At 37.8% G+C, this 11,678-nt stretch overlaps 1 protein-coding gene and 1 long non-coding RNA gene across 2 annotated transcripts; one reads left to right on the top strand and one right to left on the bottom strand.

Moving 5' to 3' along the window:
• Positions 1-201: 201 nt before the first annotated feature.
• lsm3 (LSM3 homolog, U6 small nuclear RNA and mRNA degradation associated) lies at positions 202-3,695 on the bottom strand. Its single transcript, XM_084929046.1, has 4 exons — positions 3,604-3,695; positions 1,633-1,743; positions 1,365-1,460; positions 202-961 (listed from the first exon to the last, which is right to left on the bottom strand). The coding sequence occupies exons 1-4, from the start codon at positions 3,622-3,624 to the stop codon at positions 881-883; spliced, it is 309 nt and encodes a 102-aa protein (XP_084785172.1). The 5' UTR covers positions 3,625-3,695; the 3' UTR covers positions 202-880.
• A 191-nt stretch (positions 3,696-3,886) lies between these two features.
• LOC146387439 (uncharacterized) lies at positions 3,887-6,768 on the top strand. Its single transcript, XR_014800277.1, has 2 exons — positions 3,887-4,786; positions 6,252-6,768. It is a non-coding gene; the product is annotated as an uncharacterized LOC146387439 (long non-coding RNA).
• Positions 6,769-11,678: the final 4,910 nt, after the last annotated feature.

Raw genomic sequence — 11,678 nt, 5'->3', positions numbered from 1 at the left:
CCCTTAGCACTTAGTTACATACCTTCAGTCACTTTTTACCACCCACTCTAACCAATGAACCTGGGCCAATTTGGGGTTTAGTATCTTGCCCAAGAATAGTTTGATGTGCTGGCTGATTCAAACCACCAACCAGTTAACAACCCACTCTACCTCCTGAGTCACAGCTGCCAACAAATTTCAGCTTATTTACACGACAATCAATAAATTTTCCAATTACTTTTATTTTTTTATTTAATTTTACAAGACCAAACTGAAAAATCTTTGCACACACTGACACATCTGTGTGTGATTTACTCCCACATCCTCCACAGTACTACAAAAATATAAAATATTCAACTAAAATGTTATGACAGAAACTAAAAAAAAAAAAAAAAAAAAAAAAATTCACAGATCTTCTGTTTGGAGTAAACTGACAGACTTTTGCTCGGAACAAACCAAAGTTACAGTTGACAAAATTTAAAACTTAAGAATCATACATATCGCTCAGCGTTACGTTTGGTGAGCCTTTTTAGACAAAGAGCACATACAGTCACAGATAACTAAAATGATGCGACTATGTTTAAACATAATGAGTATTCTTAGCTTTGGAACTTAAAATGGACTTTTTACCTGATCTAATGTTCTGAAATAGCCTAAATATCCTGTTAAATGAAAATGTGGCTTGAAAAATGGCAACTTGCCAAAATAACACCTATTAAACACTGGCTTACAAAAGTTCTCTCTTTTTTCCATCGACATGTTTTACATCTGACAACAAAACAAAAATTAATAATTTGTCTCATGTGAGTGGATCATGTTGACAAAAAAAGAGATTTTATCTCTTCTGTGGGCTGAAATTGTACTGGAGCAAACCCTGCTTCACACCAGGATGTAATCGAAGTTAGCCCACCCTGAGAGGTGGAGCTACAAGGACAACGCCGTCACCTCTCACAAACAGCATGGGGATGTTTCTCTTGGTAGACTGAAATGAAACAAAGATTCACACTTAAAATATTTCACTCCTTAAAATATTGTATACACATAGCTTCCAATAAATGTGTTTAACAACAAAGACTAAATATATTTTACTTAAAAATTAAAACATGCATTTGCTTTAATTACATTTTTGTTGTTAAGATGATCCCTGTGATTTTCTCAGTAATGTTAACCCTTGTTAAAACAGAGCAGCGTACAGACTGCATTTTTCAGGCCATGATATAACAAATAGTCAGTGAAATATTATCCATTAAGTACTGTCTGTTATCTGAATGACACATTAACGGTTTTAAAAGGTGAAACAGGTTAAACTCAGACCAATGCCACAATAGACCACCAGCACCTTAAACCAAAAGGGCATCGGGACTGGAAAGAAAATGATGTGGCACCTTGTAGAGTTCTTCATAAGTCTCCTCATCGATCTCCACTGTCGTCACCGTCTCCTCCACATCACCAAGGATCATGTTCAAGTGCTGATCGTAAGCCTGGGACAAACAAGAACAAATAAGAGTGCAAAGTAAAAGAGGACAAAAACACTCCAAAAGAAATTGAAGTGCTTGTTTTTAAAAAGTCTTCCGAGCGACCAGGGTCACACCTGCAGCACTCAAACAACAAAAAAACAGCAACAACAACAACAAAACCCAGCACAAGACTCACATGAAGTCGGCCTCTGAGCTCGCGGTCATTCCTCATCTTGACGTAGATTCGCTCATCTAGACTGAGCCTGATCAGATCAAGTGGCTCCTCAACTGTGTTTGTAGTTGGTTGCTGCAGCACACAGAAAAAAATGATACATGTATTAGGACTGGGCGATATATGGAGTTTTTAAATATATCGATATATTTTTATACAAGATAAGAGATGTGACAATATCGTTTATATCGACATAGTCTATGTTACGTTATAATTATACTTGTGGAACCGCAAGTTTGCCTCTCTTTCGTCCACTTTTGTCTCTACGCTGTGTTACTCTGCCTCGCCTCTCTCCTTCACTGAACACAACTCCCCCTCCCCCATCGCTTCACCTGCAGGTAACGACAAGATGGACACGGCAGCTATCAAAGAGGAGCTGGTCGGTAAAAAGAAAACATTTGGAGATTACTATTTTAGTGCTGCAGTGTTACTCTCGTTAAAATGACGTTAACGCCATAACTGTATTAACACAGCAAATCTCCGTTCACGAGTTATGCACAAAAACAACATTGTTTTATTTTATTTATGGAGAATTATTATTTAATAAATGCGGATAATTTATTTCTGTATGTTAATAAAAGTGCCTATGTGAGATCTGGGACACAGTGTGACTAAGAACTCTTTTTGTTCTTGTTTTATGGCTTTAAAAAAAATATCGAGATATATATCGTATATCGCCATCCAGCTACAGAATATCGAGATATGAGTTTTAGGCCATATCGCCCCACCCTAACATGTATGCTTGACATATCAACAGGATATTAACATTCAACTGCCTTAGAACATTTTCTGTGGGATCATCCCTGATTTGCTTAAAAATGTTACGGTCTAAAGTTTGGACATTTAATGATTGCTGTGTAATTTTAGCTACATGTATTTAAAACTTTAACTACATGTAAGTTACTTTTTTTTTTTTAATGTTCTGTCCATCCACTTTTTTTTCTTCCGGACTTCAAAATCGGAGGCAATACTTGTACATGAATATCCAAAAATAAAACAATGTATAAAAATAAAAGCTGGAAACTTTCACTAGTCTTCCCTACCATATCTGTAATTTGGCCCAGGTCATCAGACATCAAAAAACGCCTGAGCACTGGCTAAATAAATATGAAAAAATGTAAGCAGTCCTATATTGGAGCACACACTAATAAAAAAACAAACTAAAAAAATAAACTATAATACATTCGGAAACTGTCGCATTTCATAATAATGTAAAATGAAACGTTGAATATTTTCTAATATGGTCGAGCAGCAGGCATAGCTGAGATGCAATGACCTATTGCTTGTTCTGCCCACTCGCTTTCTTTGCAAACTCCTTATGCCCGAACCAAAAATAATATGTATTTACTTTAATACAGATTAAAAACACAACAAATACCCCCATGTATAAGTCTCTTCTCAAGTTAGCATTTTCTGTGACAAGAATAATCGAGTGATTATCATTAGGCCAGAATTAAATGCAGACCTTTCGAGCAGTTTTGGTGTAAACAGCCAAAATATTTGAGGCAAAGTGAAGAAACGTCGTGCTCCATGAGTCAACTGAGTTTTCAGTGAGTTGTTTAATGTTTAGCCCAAATAGTTGTGAACTGCAACCCAGACGCTACAGACCTAACTAACCCAACTTTAGACTAAAAACAGATAAAGAAAATTAAACGTGAACATACATTAGCGGTAATCCTGCGCTAACACGCTCTGCACTGCCTAAAGAACAGTGGTGCAAATCCTACTGGCGGTAGCATTTACACGCTAGACATGCTAAATCAGCTAGCTTTTGACAGGCCCTTCCGCGCTTTTACCACATCAGTTATGGACAAAGTAACACAATAAGCTCCTTACATCAAGTACACGGGTAAATCTGTCTCCTCTTCACCCATGGGATAATTACATGCACGCTGTTAAAAGAACAACAGCAGAATAGAAGGCAGTTACACCAACCTGCTCAACTTCGTCCGCCATGATGTTTGAGTCTGCGTCGAATGACCGAACCGGTGCGGAGGTTGCCAGGTCTGCAAAAAAAACGCGTTTTCACATAACACAAAGCACGCCTCCTGGATGAGACTGTAAACATAACGATGGAAGAGGGATAGGGTTACATTACTTAATTGCATTTTAATTATTTATGTTGTTACAGCTATAGGCAAGATGGGGGTGAGATTACATCAGGGATCTACTTGTTTTCAGTGGTGATGGACAGGTTTACAGTGGAGGTCAGGCAGGAAACCCTATTAACTACGATCTTTGCAGATAACACTGTGATCTGTAGTGAGAGTAGGGAGCAGGAAGAGAGCCTGGAGAGGTGGAAGTATGCTCTTGAGAGAAGTGGAAGGAAAGTTAGAATATGTAAATATGTAAATGAGAGGGAGACGCTGCAAGGAGCAGAGATAGTAAAGGTAGATGAGTTTGCATACCTGGGGTTGACCAAGGAAAACATTGGATCAAGAGGCGAAGAATAAAGTGCAAGCCAGGTTGAGCAGCATTTGTGACAGAAAGATATCATGCAAGAGTGAAAGGGAAGTCTACAAGATGGTCGTGAGATTTGCTGCGATCGATGGTTTGGAGCTGGTGACAGAGCTGAAGATGGGAATGACCAGGATGGACAGGATTAGAAATGAGTATGTCAGAGGCTGAGGTGATGCAGTTTGGAAAGAGGGATAGTGGAAATGAAGTCAGTATGGAGCTGCCAGGAAGGAGATAAAGAGGGAGAACACAGAGAAGCTTCATGGATGCAGTGGAGGAGGATATGCAGAGGGTTGATGTGAAAGGGTAGGATGGTAGAGATGGGGAGAGATGAAGGCAGATGATCTGCTGTAGCAACCTCTAAAGTAAGTAAATAAAAGAAGGAGAAGAAGCAATATTTATTGTCTAACTTATTTTAAAATCCATGGTACACATTCAAAAATTAAATATTTTTTTATTGTCATTCTCCTTGTAATTATAACTGTAAATTCGATTTATCCAAATAAATACGAATAAGCACTCATACGTGCAGGAGAGTGAAGTGCAAACCTGGCAACCCGAATGAGGACGCTAGCAGTTTCTCTGTCCTTTATATTGCCCGTCTGCTTTTCCAGACTTTTCCATCCCCCGCATCTCCGTACAGTGCAACGGCAGATCAGAGGTAGGTTATTAAACATAAACTATATATATATATTTGCATCATTTTTTTCCGTGTCTAATGGCTCATGTCTTTACGAAATTTCAACCTTACTGATGCGGCGTATTCTGTCTTGTTTTTCTGTTTTAGTAAATGCAACGCAACAAAAGTTTACAGTGTCGCATTAACAGGTCATTGTGAGTTCATATTAAAACAAGCATCCAATACTTTAATATTACAGCTATAAGGCAAACAGTACAGGTTAAACCCACAATACCGTTGTTGTTGTTGTTTTTAAAGGAAACTATGCCCTATAACTCTGAATTTATCCAATTTATTAACTGACTTTAAAACCGCAAGTATCGCAGTTGAATTCAGAGAACTAAAGCTAGCTGCATTACTGCATTTACTGCATTAATTCAAGCAAGAAGGCATTCATTTCCGGACATTATTCATTTTTATAACTTTATTCCGCTATTGTCACACTGGGCAGGTGCCACGTGTAGAATGGGCAGCTGTCCCACTTTTTATCCAACTGCGCAGTGAGACCATTGTTATTACCGTTGTTGTCATCGTCGTCATTGTTGTTCTCTGTCCCACATGTTGAGATAATCTCCCAAATTTTGCTCTAGTTTGCAAAGGTCAGAAGTGCATAACAGACACTTTTCTAATGCAAATGAAGAAAGTAAGGCTGAGATCAATGCTGCCTATGCTATACCCAACAAGGAAAGCTGTATATAGATATTGTTATATTCTCTCTGTGTGGCTCAAAAAGAAGTGTTCTATGTATATCTCTGACTGTAACCCCAGTAAAATACAGTAAAATCAAATGTATTTATATTTGCAACATATCCTTCACAAATTCCAGTGTCTTTGTTCCACATTAAGTTTGTTTGGATTTGGTCACACTTGCCACATGTGACTACAATTAACAGCATTTTTCTTATACAGAAAATCTTTTTGTTTTACAAATAGTTAACTTTATTCACTCTTTCTCTTGTCTTATGTTTCTTCCCTGGCTTTCCTCTTTTTTTTCTCCTTTCTGTAAATGTGTGTGTGTGTGATTGACTGCGTGTGCACCTCCTCTCCCAGTTCAGTCCAGTGTTCCATACTGGGTTTGTGTGCAGGCTGAGGAGGCAGATCAAAGCAGTGCTGTTACCCATTCCACCCTCAGCTTCAGCGCGGCTGTGTGGTGGAAGAAGTCCCTGCTACAGATAAGCCAAACAACCTGTGTGACCCAGTGCTAGGACCACTGACTGCACACAGTTTCATATTTGTAAATTTGTTAAAGTTTTGTGAGAAAGCAGGCAATATGTCTGCGCTTGTGTGGGTGAGGTTTTTTTTTTGCATGCTTGTTTTTTTGATCTGTCATGTCAAAACCAGATAAGGGTGTGTTTGCCATTAAACAGTTGGCAGCTGGTGGCCTAGAAACTGAAACTGGTGCCTAAACTCACAATTGTTTTGTTTTGCTCACTTTCTGCTTGTCAAGGTCCTCTGTGTGTGTTACCTGCCAAAAGATGGCGCTAAACGATAGGAAGACAGAAGCTGACGTCATCATTCGTTGAAGGTCAACAGATAAGCTGTGGGAAACTGTCACTGCAAATCAGTCCTGTTAACAGCTATAATAAACACGACAGTCAAAAAGGGTGATTTTAAGACATTTTCTCAGGTGAAACACTACAATAAGCTGCACCTGCTTTTACTGCATTGAAGTTTTTACTGATTTCAGTGGAGCACAGCTGAAATTAGCATAAAAAGTCAAAAGATTATGCAAGTGTCCTAAATTGTGTAATGATTTATCAGATGTTTCAACTTTGTACAGATTTTTTGTTTTTAAATAGAAAGAAAATTATTTTTGTATTACATTCCAAATAATAAGAAGCACAGATCAAATGTTTTATATGCTTTGAACAATGTTTAGTGTTCGGCTTTAAGCGAGGAAAATACGGAGTTGTTGTCTGAATGTGATACACACTGAATTAAAGTTATCATTTTTTCCACTTTAACATATTGTCATAAGTGTTTGCACTGTGAAGATTAACAGTGTTACAAGGTCATCTGCTGTAGACCTACTTTACTATATGTAGTCCAAAGAGTCTGCGTCTCAAGAGTGTTCCAGCAGACACAGAACCAGGGTCCAGTTTCGCAAAGCTATTTTTACCCAGTCTTAATTTTGTTATTGCACAAGTGTAGCTTACTCAAAGGTGCATGATTTTAAGGCTAAACGAAATTAGCCACCTTCACGCCAGTTGAACTGAGCTGTATTTCCATGTAAACAACCAGTGTCACCTAGCCACCAGCTTTTCATGTTCCCATCAGTGACCGCTTCATCAAATGACTAAACATGCAACATATGATTGAGCCTCATTCTATACGGATCAGTTAAGCCCTGTCTACACTTAAGTCCACAAAAAGGTGCTGAGTCTACAGTAGTAAGTGCTCTAATTGGTAGTTGCTTCAATCACAAACCTCAAAGTTAAGAAGTTTCATGGGAGTCCTGTCTGTCATTGCTTGCAGTTACTGGATCTTACTGACTTTCTATTAACTATCAAAAAAATCATATTTTACATTTAAGCCAGAAGATTTGTATTGTAGGCTGATTATTTCATATTCATGCTTTTCCTGTTGTGTAACAGTGGCATTGTGGGGGGGGGGTTGTATATATTTGTTAATTAAATAAATAAAAACGCATAGCTGCTAATCAGTTCCCATGTGGACAGTGAGAGTTCCACTACTGGCCTGAAATGAGGTCGGTGATATCATATGTATTGTAGCTTGATACAAAGGATGATATAATACAAAAATCGAAAGCAACAACCTGCAGCTGTCATAAAAAGGTCTGCATAGATCACACAGCATAAACACAAATACAACAAAAGGCTAAAAGCTCATAGTTTAAATAATTGTTTATAAAACACCTGTAATTTATTTTATGGTGGCGCTTAATTATAACTGAAATCAGTGAAAAACGAATCCTTTCATTTATAAAATGCCTCTCAAATCTGATTTGGATCATCCATCTCCATCTTACCCTGTTCTTAGCATCCTCCTCTTACCGACCCTCTGTATGTCACTACATCTGTGGAATAAGCTCCAGCGCCCACCCCACCTCCACCCCCAAAAGAAAAAAAAAATGAATTGGATAAGTGGTTAAGAAAACAGATGAATGGATATATGGTTGGCTGTATGAATAAGGCCTATTTTCTTTTCAAGATAAAGTGAATGCAGTGTCATTCGTAGCCACAGCAGGCCAGTGTGGGATCACAAAAATACTTCAGAGTGCCTCTTTCTATTCAGTCTGAGCTTCCAATATAATATGTGTGAAAATAAAGTTGAGGAGAATAAAATCAGGAAAGACAGTGTCATATATGACATTGACCATTTTTTTTATATTGCATACGTGCATAACAAAGGGATTTTGTTTTTTTTAAATTGGCTTAAGGAAGTAAAATCAGCCTTAAGTCACTTATATGTTATAAATGCATATTAATGGGCCAGTGAAAATTTTAAAAGTAATGATAAAGAGTGAAATGCAGCTCATTTAAGTGTTTAAACACTTAGAGTACATGAGCCAGGGGAAAGCAGCACTATAGTTTAATTATCCTGGTTTATTCTTGATAAAACTCCAAGCTCTGGGCAGGCTAGTCAGTTGTCCATACCAGTTAGTTATTATGCATTGTTGGCTATAATATCTTTGTATTTTTCATTATTACATTTGTAAGTTCTGATTTCAATTCAGGTTAGTTTCATCTGATTTGTAGTGGGGTTTTTTTTCCTGTCAGTTTTGTAATGTTTGGCTTTTGTAATGTTTGTATTTGTTTTCAGTAATTTTATGATGCTCAAATGGTCATACAAGCGTTACAATAAACATATTCACGAAAGCTTGTCTGTAGTGACAAATTTGCCCTATTTTTCATGTCTCCTTGTTTTTGAAAGGGCGCCAAATAATTTTCGTTATTTTTCTTTATAACAAACTCCACAAGAACTATGAAAACACACATCTAAATATCTGTCTAATTTTGTACATGGGAGCATTGTTGCTGCAGAGTGTTTGTTTTCTGATCGTGTAACATGTTTTGCACTGATTGTTTGAATAGAAAAGGAGACAAAGGCAGGGAGCTGGTATGAACCAAATGCAGCTGTCCAGTTTCATCATCCTGCAGTCATGCGCACTTGCACACACACACACACACAGAGACAAAAAGCCTTAAACACTCACAGCAGATTCACACCTTGTCACCACCACTGCTCACTTCATTGTTTCATGAAGATTACTCACATTGACGCATTTACATGAACAACACCATCTCCATCTGGATGAGGACGTGCAGCTAAAGAAATATGACACCGGCTCTACTGCTTGCTGAGACTCGTATCTGTGTGTGTGGCTATATTCATATAGACTGTGATATTCTGCCACTGACCCAATTAAGACAAATGTCAGCCATGAAAACAACATTTTATGATTACTAAAGGATGGAGTAAGGCCTTTCTCCAATTATTTGGCTGTAAAAGTAATTCTGATTAAAGTGCTGCCTGAATTTGTATCACACAGTCAAATTTGCATCAGATTTAACATTTGATGTTTTTTAACATTGCGGGTTAATGAATCAAACATATGAATATGACAGGAGGTCAAAGGAATTTTTTTTTACATTAGACCTTATCTGACAAAAATGACTGATGGGAAATTATTACACATTCTGTGTCCTTTATTAAAGGACATCCAGTAACTTTGCAGCTGCACTAAACAACTTCTCATTCTTGCAACTCTAAGGTGGAAAAATGTTAATATGTCAATGAAAGGCACACGTTGCACTGATGTCAAGCCTTCCAAAAAAGAAAGATGAAATAGGAAAACATGCCATTGTTTGCTTTTTCATTGGCAAAGAGCTCAGTACATGTGATTCTGTATGTTTTGTGTGTGTGACCACCACCACCACCACTTCATTTTGCTCAGGCTCGCTAAATCTAAAGCATCACAGTACACTTTGTTTTTGTGTATTTGGAGTGTAGTTGAATTTAGCTCAGATAATGCCACAACAGCTGTCTTTAGCGGTTAGAAAAGTGTGCTTGTGTCTGAAAGAACTCCAATTTAAGACTAAAGATGTGCTCACAATCACCCATAACGTTTCCAAGCTTGTTTGAGCTCCAAGTCCAGTTTGTTGTCTGGTGTGATCCCTGTGTTCTTTGCCCAGTTCCAGTTAAGAGAACCACACTACTTAAAGAGGTGGCCCTGTGTACCGTATGCTTGTAGTGATACCAAATGACTCATCAGTTGTGCAATTAACATTTATAAATGGACAACATGTCAGTGTTTCCCTATTTAACCCTTTAAAGCCGGTCAGAGCAGGCACGCTCCATTTCGTGTAACTATTTTTAAATCCCTGTAGAACCGGAACTGCGTAAGCTAGCACAATAATTTTTTTTGCATATGAAACTGGAGGAATTGTACTTACATCTTATACCATCAGCTTGTCCTAGGTCACGGTTTCCTTCCACATATAGCTTTGCAAATATTGCATAAAAAGCGCTTGCAGGAACAAAAACATAATATTCCAGAAACACGCTTTGCCTATCTGATCAGCTGTTCGTAACACTTCCCACATTGAAACAGACGTCAGCGCTAATGACCGCATGTCCCACATTACCTGCCCGAAACCGGAAGTGACGTCATTTTCGCGGAAATGTAGTTTTTTTACTTGTAGGCCTTAAAAGCCTATACTGGTGTTTTTATAAGTCATGTTTGACTTAATGCTTTTCTAAATAGTTGCTGGGATGCTTAGAACTCGAATTGCACTGCTGGAAATAGTTTATTTTGATGCACATGCTGTTTTCTTTGCAAATTTGCATCATATGATTGTTTTTCGTTTTTCCTGCAGTATATAAAAATTGGTGTATCTCAAAAATAAAACTATGAAGACACTCAAAATAAATTTCCTGTTGTTGTAAACTATTTTTTGCAACTTTTTTGTATTTAAAGTTTTGAGGGATAAACCTCTTAAAATCCTCCAAGTAGAAATATATATATAAAAAAACAAAAACGATTTTCAATTTTTTTGTAGTTTATTGCACTTTTTTGCAATTTATGTAGTTACTATGGACTTAATGCAGACATATTATTAAAATTTGGGCTATAACAGTTGTATTGATGTATAGCAACTTGAAATGCTCCCAAAAATGGCACTACAGCATGTAAAAATATAAAGTAAGCTCTGGCGGCCTTGGTTCTATGGTAGGTCTTAAAGGGTTAAGCCACCAAAAACCATCAAATCATGAACTCTATTGTACTCTGCTGAAAGAGTGTAATAGCAAGCACAAGAGAGAGAAGTTGAGATCCTGAGCCAAACGGAAGCTCTTAGCTTTCTCAAGGTGCAGGGCATGTGCAGCCAGTGGGGAGTAGGGAAAGTGTACAGTCTTGCTTGGGAAAAGTACAAGGTAGCCAATGCCCTTGAAGTCCTGCTTCAAAGCTTTGACATCAACATTTTGGCAGTTGGTATAAAGGCAAAGTGTCTGAGAATCTCAGGGCACTTGCATGATTTTTTGGTAGCATGATGTCAATCAGAAAGTAGTCCCAGCCTTTACATAATTTACATAACTAACTTCATTATGTGTTCAATAACACCTGAAACCAACAACTGGGACTTTAAACACATCAGGAAAATTCAAGTGACTTGCAGGCACATTTTTCTATAGACTTTTTTATAACTGTATTTCTTTTTGCAACAAAAAGCCATACTGGCTGTTAGAAAGATTGCAGCTTGAAGGCACTTCCATGTTGGCATCACATTTCAAGCCCAACGACTAAAGTTTATGTAAGTCTGGACTCCACCAGTGGAGTTGCCCAGTGATGAACAGCTGATTTTTATTTTAGAACTTCCTGCAACCTCCGACCTCCGTGTTTGTTGATTACTGC

Source organism: Perissodus microlepis, chromosome 5 (genome assembly GCF_051167445.1).
Source record: "Perissodus microlepis isolate ML-2025 ecotype Zambia chromosome 5, ASM5116744v1, whole genome shotgun sequence".
Lineage (NCBI taxonomy): Eukaryota > Metazoa > Chordata > Actinopteri > Cichliformes > Cichlidae > Perissodus > Perissodus microlepis.
Note: the sequence above shows the minus strand (reverse complement) of the source record. Positions and strands in the feature narration are given on the sequence as shown.

Coding starts and splice junctions, on each gene's coding strand:
- lsm3 (XM_084929046.1), bottom strand. CDS start 3,624: ATGGCGGACGAAGTTGAGCAG. Junction 1,744..3,603: donor TGGCGGACGAAGTTGAGCAG/GTTGGTGTAACT, acceptor TGTGTGCTGCAG/CAACCAACTACAAACACAGT. Junction 1,461..1,632: donor AGCTCAGAGGCCGACTTCAT/GTGAGTCTTGTG, acceptor TGTTTGTCCCAG/GCTTACGATCAGCACTTGAA.